The 15,621-nt window shown below is 37.0% G+C and overlaps 1 protein-coding gene across 1 annotated transcript; it reads right to left on the bottom strand.

The window, feature by feature from the left end:
* Positions 1-5,475: 5,475 nt before the first annotated feature.
* LOC140141323 (uncharacterized) lies at positions 5,476-13,429 on the bottom strand. Its single transcript, XM_072163159.1, has 2 exons — positions 12,863-13,429; positions 5,476-7,519 (listed from the first exon to the last, which is right to left on the bottom strand). The coding sequence occupies exon 2, from the start codon at positions 7,515-7,517 to the stop codon at positions 5,844-5,846; it is 1,674 nt and encodes a 557-aa protein (XP_072019260.1). The 5' UTR covers positions 7,518-7,519; positions 12,863-13,429; the 3' UTR covers positions 5,476-5,843.
* Between the last annotated feature and the right edge of the window lie 2,192 nt (positions 13,430-15,621).

The raw sequence follows: 15,621 nt of genomic DNA, 5'->3' as shown, positions 1-15,621 counted from the left end.
AAATTTTGGATTTTTCAGATTTTTTTCTAAGTTTGTGCGAGCATAACAAGACTATCCGTCGATGGATTTTTATTTCCGTCAGTAGATATTTTTTAAATAAACCTGTCACTTGGTAGTCTTGTAACATGTCTAATGGCGCTGCCCATAGCCACTCGATGAATTGTTTAATTCGAATTAATCAATTCGTTATTATAGACTGCTGGTGGGATAAGGAATTTCTTGAAACACCCGTTTTAGGCCTATAAATTGCTGCCATTTATCAGGGCTTGGATTTAGTGCATGGAGCTGTGTTTGCATAGAAAATACATGAGTGAGTGCACACACACGGCCAGTAGGAAACCGTTCTAGCAGATAATGTATTGACAGAGGACATCCCATAGAGTGCCCTAAAAACACCCAATTTGGCCAAATTTGGGTCACGGTGGCAAGTGACAATGGTGCTTCGGTGGAAATTAGTATAATGATGGGTTGCAAAAACAGAAACAAGTAGGTATAGAAAATAATGTCAGCATCCAAAAATCTGTGTGCTTCATCCCTTACAATTTTAACCTGTAACCCCAACTCTGTAAAATCGTTCAAAGAAAACCACTGCGCATGCATGCATTGCACGTGTCGGGCATGACACAATCAGTCTTTAAGTCATATATACCCAGGGAATCACTGGCCCAGCCAGCAAAACCCTCGTAACTACAAGTGGTGATCTTGTGCGTGGCAGCCAAGGGGTGTAAGGTTCGAATCCTGGGGTGCCAAGTAAAATATTTGCTCATCTGAACTCTCCTTTTTCAAAATTTGCAAAATTCTGATGAGGTCACCTTTCTTGGGGTTATTTGTTTATTTTCCAACCGCATATTTTTATTGTTTCATTCACGGGCCGAAAGTCAGTTTTAGGCATGGACCTACTCAATTACATAGTAAATCCAGCACCTTTTGGCAACAGAATAAGTTCATGGTACAAATGTGCACGAAGTGCGCGAAAATTTGCAATATTGAAACCAAACTGGTGAAATATGGTGAAAAAGTTAAAATTGGTACTTTTTATGCTAAAATGGCCAAATATGAGGTTACTTTGGTCAGAAACCCACAAATGACAAACAGGCGTCAACATTGGGGAATGATTGTATGGACCATCAAAATATTGGAGGGGATTTATATACGCCTATGACGGTCGCAACGTGTATGTTAAGTTGCATTGTATATGTTATGCTGGTTTTTTTTATATATAGGCACGATAAAATGATATAAATTGGGGGTGTCTGGAAGTTGGAAATATTTTAAAATGAAAGCTGTAATCATCTGCAGGAGCGTATGCAGGAGGTAGTCGCTCCTCTCTCCATCAAAGCCGAAATGGACTATTTTTTATGCTTTTTCAGTAAGAAAATGTCAAAATTTGCCTGTTCCTCTCCCCTCCCTTTTTTCTCTCCTTCTCTTTCTCCTTCCTTTTCCTTTTGCAAATTATAGGGGGGAAATTGCCCCCCTGTGGCGCCGCCACAGGGGGGCAAACATAAGCATGTTGAAAACATAAGCATGTTGACTGCAAATCTTTATTTTGTTTACACACATTTGCTGCTGAACATACTGAATGCAACTTGACTGACTGTCGGACATACACACGGGTTTCTGTCGCGTCATACAAATCGTGCACGCGAAATAATATGATTTTTTTTAAAGAAAGAAAAATTGGAGGAAATAATATTACAATTTTCAGCAATTGCATTTTCGAGTGAAAGAATAATCTTAGTATTCATAAGGCCGTATTTGGTTCTCGTCCCCTCCCTCCTCAATTTCTGGGATTTGTCAGATTTTTGTTTTAAATAGATTTTTCAATTATTTTAGACTTTGGAATGATTTATGAATTTTCATACATATAAATAAGTTTATTAGAGAACAAGGACCACTGCCAAGTCTTTTTGTGGTACTCTAGGGGGTTTATACCTCAGAATCTCACATTTGAAAAAAAAAAACCTCATCGTTTCCTCCAGCACTGTTGGAAAAGACCGAAAACTACAGACAATGCTGATTTTACACTGAAAAAAAAACAAACAAAAAAACACCTCCCTCCCTCATCAATTCATGAAAATCCTCTGGACGAGAACCAAAATATTAATTTTATACAGCCTAAGTATCAAGAGACCTCAAATTCAGGCGTGGAACAATGTGTCTCCCCTTATCATGCCCTTACCCTTACCAAAGTGTCAGGCCTGAATTAAACCTGAATTCAGCTAGAAATCAGGCCTGAAATAATGACTGAATTCAGGCCTGATTCTAACCTGAAAAAGGGCCGAAATATTTAAATGAGATTAGCCAGAAATGTTAATGTCAGGCCTGAAATTTTAGCCAGAAAAATTTAACCAGAAATATATAAGCCAGAATTTTAGCTAGAATTATTAAACAGAATTATTAGCCAGAAATATTAACCAGAAATGAAATCAGGCCTGATTCTAACCTGAAAAAGGGCCGAAATATTTAAATGAGATTAGCCAGAAATGTTAAGGCTGAAATTTGAGCCAGAAAGATTTATACAGAAAAAATTAGCCAGAATTTTAGCTAGAATTATTAAACAGAATATTAGCCAGAAATATTAACCAGAAATGAAATCAGGCCTGATACTAACCTGAAAAAGGGCCGAAATATTTAAATGAGATAAGCCAGAAATTTTATAAGGCCTGAAATTTTAGCCAGAACAAATTAGCCAGAATTTTAGCTAGAATTATTAAACAGAATATTAGCCAGAAATATTAACCAGACTTCACTCTACTCAACTTTAGCCTCATACATGTGTAGATTGAAATCCCCCCAATTGCCATGATCGGAATGCACCAGTGGCATGTGCCCCCAATCGATTGCAAAATTTAGAAAATCCCATAGGAAAATTGCCAAAAAACAGCTTGTGCCTCGCAATAAAACCTGGTGCCCCCCAATCAGACCCGGTGCCCCCAATCATGGTTGGTGCCTCCCCAATCGGATGACCCATGCTTCGTCACTGGAATACACCTTTTTATAGGATTGTGTTATCAGAACTTGCTGGATAACATCAGTTTATTTGAACTCCAAACCTGAAAGAAGTTTGATATTCATATTGTACACTTGACCCTCTTTACAAATTAATGCTCTCCTTTCTCAAATGTTGGTCACAACCTTGTCAGTTTTGTTTTCAGTCTTTAACCCAGGTGAAAAGTGTTACTGATGTTCTTGGGGTGTTATGAAGTGGGGAAGGGTTATTTGGAGAGTTCAAATATGGTGAGTTGTCATTTGGAGAGTTCCGATATGGCGAGTTGTCAATTGCAGAGTTCAACTATGGTGAGTCGTCATTTGGAGAGTTCCAAAGTGGCAATTTGCCACCTTGAACATATTGGAAAAGTTTTGTTTGTAAAGTTGGGATGTGGTGTGCTATGTCTTTTTTGAAGTTTCTATTTTGAAGTGAGGAGGGTAATTGAGGTCGTGTTCTCACTACAGACATGGGGTCTCGTACCTAGGTATTTATGTACAAGTAAAAAGTACAGTAATAATGAATTACCGGGCGTATTTGATGGCTTCTTTACACTACGTTCCAATATTCTTCGGGTATGTGGGAGGCCCACATGGGGGGTACTAATGTGCATGAAGAATACATTGTATGATTAGAGTAATTTGTAAAATTCGGTATGTTAAACATACATGACTTTCCGAAAATTTGACTCTAAATGTTGACTGTACCCACCAAGTTTCATGCCCAGACGACAGTTTTAGTAATTTGACCTCAGATGACCCCTGGGTGACCTCGGATGACCCTGAAATGACCTTCCGACAATTTGACTCTAAATGTTGACTGTACCCACCAAGTTTCGTGCCCACAAGACAGTTTTTAGTAATTTGACCTCAGATGACCCCTGGATGACCTTGACCTACTAACCAATACAATCTTGTTCTGCCTGGGGTCAAGATGCACCCACCCACCAAGTTTGAAGAACGTGCGACCCCTAGTCTCAGAGAAAATAGGTTTTTGTATGTTATGCATAAATTATGCAAATTAGGTACTTAATTAGCATATTTTGCTCTGAAAATCTAATCAGGTCGAGAACATCTGGCCACGCTACTCCCCACCAAGTTACGTCACTGTACCCCATACGGATCTCCAGATAATCTGTTCACAAGGTATTTTGCTTATTACGCATAAATTATGCAAATTAGGTACTTAATTACCATATTTTGCGCTCAAAATCTAATCAGGTCGAGAACCTTTGGCCCCGCTACTCCCCACCAAGTTACGTCACTGTACCCCATACGGATCTCCAGATAAGCTGTTCACAAGGTTTTTTTTGATACGCATCAAATATGCAAATTAGGTACTTAATTAGCATATTTTGCGCTGAAAATCTAATCAGGTCGAGAACATCTGGCCACGCTACTCCCCACCAAGTTACATCACTGTACCCCAAACGGATCTCTAGATAATCTGTTCACAAGGTATTTTGCCTATTACGCATAAATTATGCAAATTAGGTACTTAATTACCATATCTTGCGCTCAAAATCTAATCAGGTCGAGACCCTTTGGTCATGCTACCCCCTATAAAGTTTCATCATCATAGCACTTACGGTTCTCAAGATAACGCATTCACAAGCTTTTTCCGAACACACATACACCCCCCCCCACACACACACACCATAGTGATTACTAAGTCTCTCCCTGAACATGTTCAGGCGAGACAAAAACGAGGTGGAAGGTTACCCATGTTTAAAATCTTTCATAGATTTGCAATTGATCATAAAATATTTTATTTTATTATCTATATCTTATTTTGTCTGGGGAAACCCCATCAGTACAAGCACTGTTTTCCAGGGGTGTCCAGGGGTCAAAACAAAATACATTAAACTACTTTTAAAACAGAATAAGTACAATAAAATTAAAATATGAATAATACAGATAATAACATAGAATTAGACATACAATATACTTTATGTTCAAATGCAAATGAAGCTATAGGGCATGCGTGTGCTCTCTACTTAGGATAATACTCAGGAAAATAGCCATGGGGTGCTATCTACTGACGATAACAAAGTAAATGTAGTCATAGGGCAGGTGTGCTATCTCATGGAGCTAACACTCTACACATGTACCTATGCGGCAGATGTGCTGTCCACTGGAGATACCATGTGGCAAATGTGTAGGGGAGTTATGTGCTATCTACTGATGATACATCACAGGAAATATAACCAGAAGACAGGTGTGCTATCTACTGAAGATAACACACAGCAAACGTGGCCATGGGCCAGGTGTGAAAAAAACAAAAACAAAAATTGGGTCAACCTTTTCGGGCTGTTGAGGAAGGGGCGGCAAAATCGAATTTTCTTCAGCCCCGGGCACATAGTCATCATCCCTATATCTTCGTGTCAAAAATTGTAGTGATAGTAAGGCGAATCCTCTCATTTTTCAAAAGCTACGCATGGCGATTTTGTTCGCGATAGGCCGGGCGACTCGGGCTAAGTATACCATTTTATAAGTAAAGATTTTGAAATGTAAAGTAAAAATTGTGATATATTCAACTATTTGAGAAATGAATTATACAAAGTTGGCCATTACTGGGTCCCGTCTGCACCAAACTGGTGTTGTTACTGCCCAATTGGGCGGATTAAATCCGCTTAAAAATCGATGTTGAAATGTATTGTTGTAAACTTTCATCATTCTTTTGTCTATGTGCAGTTTAGTATCCCCATCAAGGCCACATCATTTCACATTTTAGGTGGAATAGACCTAAGGGGGGACCCAGCAATGGCTGCCATTGAGGTGTAAGAATGTGTGAAATTGGATTCCTCTATAGTTCCAATAAAAAAAATCAGGTGAAAAAATATATCAAAAGATCACTCTTACCACACAGCTAACAGAGGTATGTATTTTAATATGGCAGGATGCATATTGCAAAATGCAACGGGGAGATAGAATCCATCATTGGTATGATTTCTCTTTGGTGTGAATCCTTTCATGTCTAGTCTTGTTACCACAGCTGAGAAAGTCTTTTCACAATATTTACATTGGTATGGTTTCTCTTTGGTGTGAATCCTTTCATGTTTAGTCTTGTTACCAACATTTGAGAAAGTCTTTTCACAATATTTACATTGGTAAGGTTTCTCTTTGGTGTGAATCCTTTCATGTCTAGTCTTGCTACTTGACTCTAAGAAAGTCTTTTCACAATATTTACATTGGTATGGTTTCTCTTGGGTGTGAATCCTTTCATGTGCAGTCTTGTTACCAACATCTGAGAAAGTCTTTTCACAATATTTACATTGGTAAAGTTTCTCTTTGGTGTGAATCCTTTCATGTCTAGTCTTGCTACTTGACTCTGAGAAAGTCTTTTCACAATATTTACATTGGTATGGTTTCTCTTTGGTGTGAATCCTTTCATGTTTAGTCTTGTCACTTGAAGATGAGAAAGTTTTTTCGCAGTATTTACATTGGTATGGTTTCTCTTGGGTGTGAATCCTTTCATGTACAGTCTTGGTACTTGCCTTTGAGAAAGTCTGTTCACAATAATTACATTGGTACGGTTTCTCTTTGGTGTGAATCCTTTCATGTCCAGTCTTGCTACTTGAGGCTGAGAAAGTCTGTTCACAATATTTACATTGGTAAGGTTTCTCTTTGGTGTGAAACCTTTCATGTTGAGTCTTGTGACCTGAAACTGAGAAAGTTTTTTCGCAGTATTTACATTGATATGGTTTCTCTTTAGTGTGATATCTTTCGTGTACAGTCTTGTAACCTGAAGTTGAGAAAGTCTTTTCACAATATTTACATTGGTATGGTTTCTCTTTGGTGTGAATCCTTTCATGTTTAGTCTTGGTACCTGACGTTGAGAAAGTATGTTCACAATAATTACATTGGTACGGTTTCTCTTTGGTGTGAATCCTTTCATGTACAATCTTGCTACTTGGGTTTGAGAAAGTCTGTTCACAATAATTACACTGGTATGGTTTCTCTTTGGTGTGAATCCTTTCATGTCTAGTCTTGTTACCAACATCTGAGAAAGTCTTTTCACAATATTTACATTGGTATGGTTTCTCTTTGGTGTGAATCCTTTCATGTTTATTCTTGTTACCACCACCAGAGAAAGTCTTTTCACAATATTTACATTGGTATGGTTTCTCTTTATATTGGTATGGTTCGTCTTTGGTGTGAACCCTTTCATGTAAAGTCTTGTTACCTGCCTGTGAGAAACTCTTTTCACAATATTTACATTGATAAGGTTTCTCTTTGGTGTGCATCCTTTCATGTGTATTCAGTGCAATTGGGTAGCAGAAGCTCTCGTTGCAATATTTACGTTGGTTTGGTTTCACTGTGCAAGTCCTATCATGAATAGTCTGTACTCTGTACCAGTACCTCTGTAATCTTGCTCTATGTCTTATCACATGTTTCATATAATATGTGAAATTACTGTAAAACCGTCTGCAGTATATACATCTGTATGGTTGAAAACTGCTTGCATGTGACTCAAGTTGAACTTGATATGTCCTGCGCCGTAAATGCTGAAATTGGAGTCTTGTCTTCATGGCTTTGAAATAAGAAAGAAATGATTTTAATCAGTAAAAATGAATCGTAGTCAAGTCTACAAAAGGTAAACATTTAGTATGTACAATATGAATGTTCAGCTGAATTTGGCATACTGGAAATCCTTAAGGTAGCACTATCGGATATAGATGTTTTTCTAATTTAAATATGTGAAAGTCCATGTTCTCCTGATTACAAAACTGAAAGTTTTATTTTAATCTGACATTCGGTTCTCGAGATATGTCCTGCCAAAATGGTGCGAAACCAACAAAGTGGCAATAACTTTCTTTTTGATTTTCTTTATTTTTGGCATGCAGTGTTGGCAGGTAATTTTCTAATTATATATGCATGAATTATGCAAAGTAAAGTTTTTAGATCTATACAATTAGAAGAGGTATGGTCCCGGGTATGGTACTGAAACTTGGTACATGGGTAGTACACATGAAATGCAACAAACCTACGGTTGCGTTTGGCAAATTTCCATTTGCATAATTAATTAGGGCCCTAATCACCTTTTCTAATTAGTGGCCCTAATTAATTATGCAAATCGAAATTTGCCAAACGCAACCGTAATTTTGTAGTACCTTGTGTGTTCTACGCATGTACCATTCCTCAGTACAAACTTTACTTTGAATAATTCATGCATATATAATTAGAAAATTACCTGTTAACTGGACTTGTCAAAAATATAGAAAATAAAAAGAAAGTTGTTGCCAATTTGTTGGTTTCGTGCCATTTTGACAGACCATATCTATAGAGAAGCGAATGTCCGATTAAAACAAAATTTTCAGTTTTGTAATCTACAAGGCAAGAGCTTTGTAGCATATTTAAATTGAAAGAAAATCTAAATTTTTGCATTAGCCGATAGGGCCACCTTAAAGCCATAATATACTGAAAACAAAATTGGTTAATTTTTTTTTCAAACCAGATTTTGGGTATATTTGTAATTGTTTACACATGTGCAAACTTACACCTAAATGGAATCAGTCAAATTTGTTGTGTTTGTAGGTCAACAGAGCAAGGTTCGATATTAAGTCATAATTTATGGTACTCCTATATAGAAGCATATGTTAAACAGCCAAAATAAGTAGGGTTTCTTTCACTTTAAAGGAGTGTTTCGTGATCCTAGCATCCTCTTTTTATGACATTTTTCAGTACATATGCACGAAAAATGCCTATTCCCAAAATTTCAGTTGATTCCGATTTTTGCGTTTGCGAGTTATGCATGATTATGTGTATTACACTGCTCCATATATAATGCGTTGTAATTTCGTTCTGGTGCACCAGAACGAAATTCAAATTTCACGATATCTTTGCTAAACGAATTAATCTGCAAGAAATATTTTGTACATAAACATTATGTAGCCAGAGGTTTCCAGTGATATAAAAATCTCAACTTTTTTTGAGAAAAGTGGGGGATGAGGCTGTGGATCACGAAATGCCCCTTTAATACCTCAAAATGGACAGAAACCTAAGTTCTCAAAGTCAGAAGGTAATATTCTCTCGACTAGATCTAAAACATGTAAGCAATACATGCATATTGCCCGGGGTATATTGCCAGTGTCGCCGAGAGCCATTACGGGCCCGGGGGCAATGTGGACGGACGGCCCCTTTGATCAGTGATGACGGTGCAGAACTTCAGAAGTGTGTGTTGGGGTGGGGGGAGGTAACAGGGGCGTAAATTTCTTAGTGACATGGGGGAGGGAGGTTGGTGTAAAATCCTTGAACATATGTTGAAGCGGAGCGAAAGTAGCATGTTTATAGCTGCCAATAATCAAATATGAACATTGAAGGACACAAATGCGCGCATAGGGCACAAATTCACAATTATTTGGAAGTGGAATTTTGCTCTTTACTAATTAATTCCTCTTAATAACTTCCACATGAAGGGCAAAAATTTCACAAATTTTAAGCCAATTTGAAGCTAAAATGATCCAAGTATGAACTGTTGAATTGAACAAATTGGCGCGAAAATATGCAATTCGAATTAGCGATTTTTTCTCCCATATCAAAACAAACTCCATGCTAAGCGTGGAAAAATTGCCAATTTTAAGGTAAATGATCAAATAATAAACTGAAGGGCACAATAATGCGAGAAGCACACAAAATTTGCATTTTGTGTTCACACGATTAAGCTGCACTCCCCCGATTTCTCAAAATTTCATTATAGCGAGGATGATTATTTTGGCAAAAGCAAACAGTAAATTCCAGTGAAATATTTATTAGAGTGACCTCCAGTGACCATCATTTCTGAACAGCAATTTTTTGATGGATTCTTGTACTTTGGGGTATTAATTAATGAGATTGTCTGCTATACCTTGTAAAGATTCTTCATAATGGGCTACAAGATTAATTAATTTTACAGCGTTGCAATTTGAATTTTGGTTGCTATGGTCACCTTTATTCGACCATTTTGAATATTTTGGATATGTTTGGCCTTCTTTGATCAAATTGCTATCTTCATTCCATCAATGTGCTTTCATGTATTAGGAAAGACACATTTGATACTCAACCAGGTCAAAAAGTACATGATTTATAGTCATTTTACTGCGTTGCTAAGTGGAATTTGGTTGCTATGGCCGCCTTTAGTCAGCCATTTTGGATATTTTTTCAGTAGTTTGACCACCTTTGACCAAATTGCTATCTTCATTCCATCAATAGGATATGATTTACTTAGAAAAAGACACATTGAATACTCAACCAGGTCAAAAAGTGCATGATTTATAGACATTTTATTGCGTTGCTAGGTAAAATGTGGTTGCTATGGTCTCCTTTGGTCGGCCATTTTGAACATTTTGGACTTGTTTGACCTCCAAAGTCCTCCTTTGATCAAACTGGTATCTTCATTTAATTAATAGGCCTCGATTTGCTAGGATAAGACTAATTACATACACATTCAGGTCAAAAATCACTTATTTTATAGTAGTTTTACTGCATTACTGTGATGTTTGTGGTTGCTAAGGGCAGCCATTTTGAACTTTTTGTTTACCTCAACCCCCTATGACCATTCTTTCACTTTCTTACAATCAGTCAACCTTGATTTACTAAGAATAGGTATAATAAATGCACATATATGTCAAAAACGTTGATTTTTTGTTATTTTAATGCGTTGCTATGAGGATTTTGGTTGCTATGGGCGGCCATTTTGGATTGTTTTCAGTAGCAGACGATCTCATTTGTGAATAAATGTTAGAAACATTGAATCGGTGTTCAATTTATAATACAAACGATGAATTAAGTGCACTTGTAATACATTTTTATGAGTTGTTTCTCAATGTACTGTATAATTTAATGTATTTCTAGTACAGCCAAAGGCGGCCATCTTGGATTTGATGACGAATATGGCCAAAAATGGGTAAAATAATGCCTTTAATGGATTTCTCACCACAAAATTAGTCGAAAATGACACCTTAATGACTTCAAATGACCAAAGCATTCAGAAGATACCGAAAATTCACTTTTTCAAACTGGCCGCCGCCAGCCATTTTGGATTTTGGCCTCTCCCAGCTAATGCCCACACTTTGGTGAGGGACATAGGAGCTTATTTTGTTTAAAATACCCCAAAGTACAAGAATCCATCAAAAAATTGCTGTTCAGAAATGATGGTCACTGGAGGTCCAAATATGACCCTACTAATTATTTGCACGTCTCTTTTCTTTGTTTTTCATGGCCCACTACTTTTGTTTGCTTTTTATGGGCCATAAAAGTTCAAAGAAAACAGACCTTATAATGGACCCGGAAAGGCAAAGAAAACAGACTGTAGTGGTAGTGGGCCCGTAAAAAGCAAAGAAAAGATACCGGGCTACCATAGGCCCGTAAAGGATAGAAAAGAGACCTTAGTGAGTATGTAAAAAAGCTTAAAAGGGGGGTAACCCTATTGGTTTTGGATATGGATTGTCTTTAAAATTACATATATAATGTACTGACGCGAGTATAGTCCCACCTTCGAGTAAAGTCCCACCCCCCCAAAAAAAAATTGAATTTGTATGCATTTTGAAATCAATAATAGAGTATGACATGAGTACAAATTTATTCAAAACACATAGGCCTACAATTTTTTTTTTTTTTTTTTTTAAATCAACCATGAATGATCCTAGCATTTAGTTCTAGGTCCAGGGACACTCCAAAGCTGAAAAAATAAATACCGGTAAATTTAAATTTTTTTTTTTGAAATTCGAGTATAGTCCCACCCCCAATTCTGATAAATGTTCACCCAAAAACGGGGTGGGACTATACTCAAGTGATTCGAGTCAGTATTTACATTGGCAATGGTCTCTAGCCTCAAGCTATAGGTGAGGTAATTTGAGGCTAGACTTCTCAAGCCCGTCCCCTCTTTAAACATTTTCCACCCTGATGTGGCAGTGATGGTCAAAGCGCATTTCATTGGGGGTTACTCAAGAACTGTAGCTTTGAATTTGCACACTATAGTTATGCATTCGATGCTAGAGCTAGAATGCCTATTACAATCGTTTTTCGGCCAGTCACCGTTGCAATTTTTTGCACCGGGGTTACAGCTACAAATCGCTACTGTTCACCTGTTCACATACATGCTCAAAGCACTGGCGTACACATGCACACACTTAAAAAAAGCCACATAGTATAATAATATTAATCAGAATAACATACCCTGCAAAAATCAAGACTTTCACCGCAGTTTTGTCAGAATCCAAGATTTTGAATTATGAAGCAGCGCATGAACTGTAATCTTGTTATTAAGGCCAAGTAAAATAAAAAACATGTTTCACGTCCGGGTTTTTATTTTGTATTTTTTATAGCAAAATAGGTGTGAAAACCCGTACAATTAGAGCTGTTTTAGCATATACAATAATGCCTGGAAAAAGGAGGAGGCCTCTTTTTATTTGTTGTTCTGAGAGATAGGCCCCTCTAACTATCACAAAATCTTATATAAAAGTGTTTCTTGTATATTAGCAAGGCTATAGAAAGCATCTCTACTTCCTAGACATATTTTTTGAAAAGTTATAACTGAATTTCAAAAAATAAAAATAAAAATGAAAAAACCTCAAAAAAGGAAGCGGGAGGGGACGTGAAACATGATTTATTTTTTATTTGTCCTAATACAATGAAAATATTAGTCAAACGTGTACTGGATGTTCAAAACACAGTACGGTACGTAAATGGCCATGGCGTGCGAGACAGTCACACACAAAAAGCCGAAGAAGGATTGCTTTAAACTTACTTTAGCAAGACGGATTGTTTGACAGTGACATCGGTGCTGGTAGTAAATTCCAATTTGTTCAATTAAAAAGGGGACACATCTGGCAGTAAAAGCACACTGTGGTAATTAAAGCTACATGGAAATGTTACAATGTCAATGGCTTAAGCTTACCTGTTTGTGTATGACCAACTGAACTGAGTCAGTGTATGACTTTATGTGATGATAACTTGTCGAGGTTTTCGATTTTGAATTGGATTTGGATGTGGCTTCTGAAAATATATACTCACGCAAGTGCAATTAGAAGGGCTGTGACTGCTGAGTTTGATCAAGTAAAACACGATGTACGAGCTAGTAATTTGCACCAAATTAATTTTTTTAATTGGGTTACGAGCTCTTTGTGCAGCGAATTGAAATTAGGGGCGCACGCCACCAAATAATTAACTGTTGCGAGCATACCCGTATGAGTGCTCTAATGTAATTCAATGCATTGAAATCGAATTGAATTGAAATGAATTTTGGGCGATTTTCATTCAATGCATTGGAATCGAAATGAGTGGGCTTGGGCATGAATTGAATTGGAATTGAAATCATCGTGTGCAATGAAGAATTGAACTGGATTTGAATTGAAATCATGTTGAGTGATGAAGAATGAAGTGGAATTGAAATGAAATTCAGCTTTGATTTCAATTCAGCATTTCAATTCACAAGCAGATGTCTGTGATTCCAGATCATTCCACCTGTAAAGAGTGCCCTTCCCCGTTCTGATACACTTCCACGTCTATTCACACAAGTGACATAGGCCTATGCACACATTAAAAATTTAGCATCAATAGATGGCACCATATAACATGTATAATGAGACACCCCCAACTTGCCAAAGATCTCAAACTTTAAAGCCCCTATTTTCTCAAGCTCCTAATTTTTATGCTCAAAACTCATTGTACATTTGAACAAATTGTGAGAAAACCATTAAAGAAAATGCTCATATCTTTGACAGCTTTTTTCACACTATTTCAAAAGTACAAGGATTTTGGGTGTAAAATCTTAGGAGGAGCAGGAGACAAGCAGATGCTATCTAATAGTATCAAAACCTTGATCTTTGACATCTTTGAGGTCAACGTGGGGACGTACAGGGTCCCATTATCCATCGTACCACACACCTTAAGTTTAGAAAATAATGTGCATGGTGGACAAGAAGTTAAGATAAATATTAGGAAGTCAGTCACCTAAGAACTAAGAAGTTCCAAAGTTCCATAAAATAGGACCCAGATGTCAAGGATCACTTGCATTGTTTGAATGTGAAAAGTGACTTAACATAACAATAAAGCATCTTCTGTTGAAATGTTTTTGTGACAAGTAATGTACTTGATTATGACTTTGTGTTGCTGACTCAAGTGTTACAAAATTGGTAGTAAACATTGCTGAATGCTAAACATGTTTAGTAGGCCTAATTTGATGCCTTGAGTTTAGCTATTAAACACTAGATGTTTTCAAGTTTGACATTTGTGTTTAGATTTTACGTTTGTTTACAAATCGAGGACAAAAAATGTTCAATCTCTAGACACAGTTTTTGCAGTGTGCCTTTGGTCAATTAACACAAACTGCAACTGTATTGGAATTGAATTGGAATTGAAATGAATGCTCAGAATTGAATTGAAATTGATTAGCTGTTAATTTCACTGCATTGGATTGGAATTGAAATGAAATGATTATGAAATTGAACAATTGAATTGGAAATGAATTGAATTAATTCTAAAGCAAGGTGGATTGAATTGGAATTGAATAGCAAGACTCCAGGTGTAGAAAGAATTGAATTTGAATAGAATTGAAATCAAATTGAGTGAAATAACAAAAGAGTGCTCCCCCCCGTGGGGTTTTGGCCCGGGGGTAGCACTCAACTTTACTAAGTGACGCGACACGGGTACCGGTATGTGCCTACCGGCATCGCGAAGTAGGGGCCTATAGCATTATTTTTAAAATAGGGTCATTGGGTACAAACAAAATAAAAAAGGGGTCATTGGTATAATTTTTTGAAAAAAGGGGGTCATTGAGTATAAGATTTCAAAAAAAAGGAGGTCATCGGGTAGAAAATTTTGAAAAAATTGATAAAAATTTTGAAAATTTTGGCATAATTTTGAACAAATTGAGCAAAATTTGAAAGTTTTGGCATTATTTTTTTATATTTTGATGATGCTATTCTAGAAATTTTAGAAAAAAGGGGGTCATTGGGTAGCCGCAACCAAAAAAAGGGGGTCATTTGGGTAGACGCAACTAAAAAAAGGGGGGTCATCGGGTATGACTTTTAAAAAAGGGGGTCATCGCCTCATCGAGTATAGCCGACTTCAAAAGAGGGGGCCTATTGACAGGCACATACCGTCACTTCCAAATTTGAGTGTCCCCCCCCCCCGCGGGTTTTGATAGGCTGAAACGTTAAACATTCTTTAATTTCTTAACATCCTGCACATTTTGTCTTCAAAAATAGTTTAATTTGATGAGTAAGTTTGCTTATCTGAATCAATCCAAATTCGGAGATAATTGCGTTTCAACACCTGATGCACAGAATGGTGCCACTTCAACCTGTTGCTGTTCTCATTAATTTTTCTATAAAAAAAGTTGATAACTTGATAAAGGAAGGTCCTCTGTATTTACTGACCAATCAGGAAAGAGTTTGGTTATTATTTTCTGGTCAGTCTATAATATCGAATTGATTAATTCAAATTAAACAATTCATTGATGTTTGCACTGGGTAGTAGCCATTACTGCCAGTAGACAGGAAGTCTAGAAAGTTGACCTCAACGCTGTGGGAGGTCTTCCTGTGCTTTTGAATGGGACAGCAGTAACCTTTGGCCATTTTTTAGACCAAAATTTTTCAGATTTTTTTCAAAGTTAGTATTCATAAGTATCAAGAGATCTCAAATTCGGGCGTGGAC

This window comes from Amphiura filiformis, chromosome 19 (genome assembly GCF_039555335.1).
Source record: "Amphiura filiformis chromosome 19, Afil_fr2py, whole genome shotgun sequence".
NCBI lineage: Eukaryota > Metazoa > Echinodermata > Ophiuroidea > Amphilepidida > Amphiuridae > Amphiura > Amphiura filiformis.
Note: the sequence above shows the minus strand (reverse complement) of the source record. Positions and strands in the feature narration are given on the sequence as shown.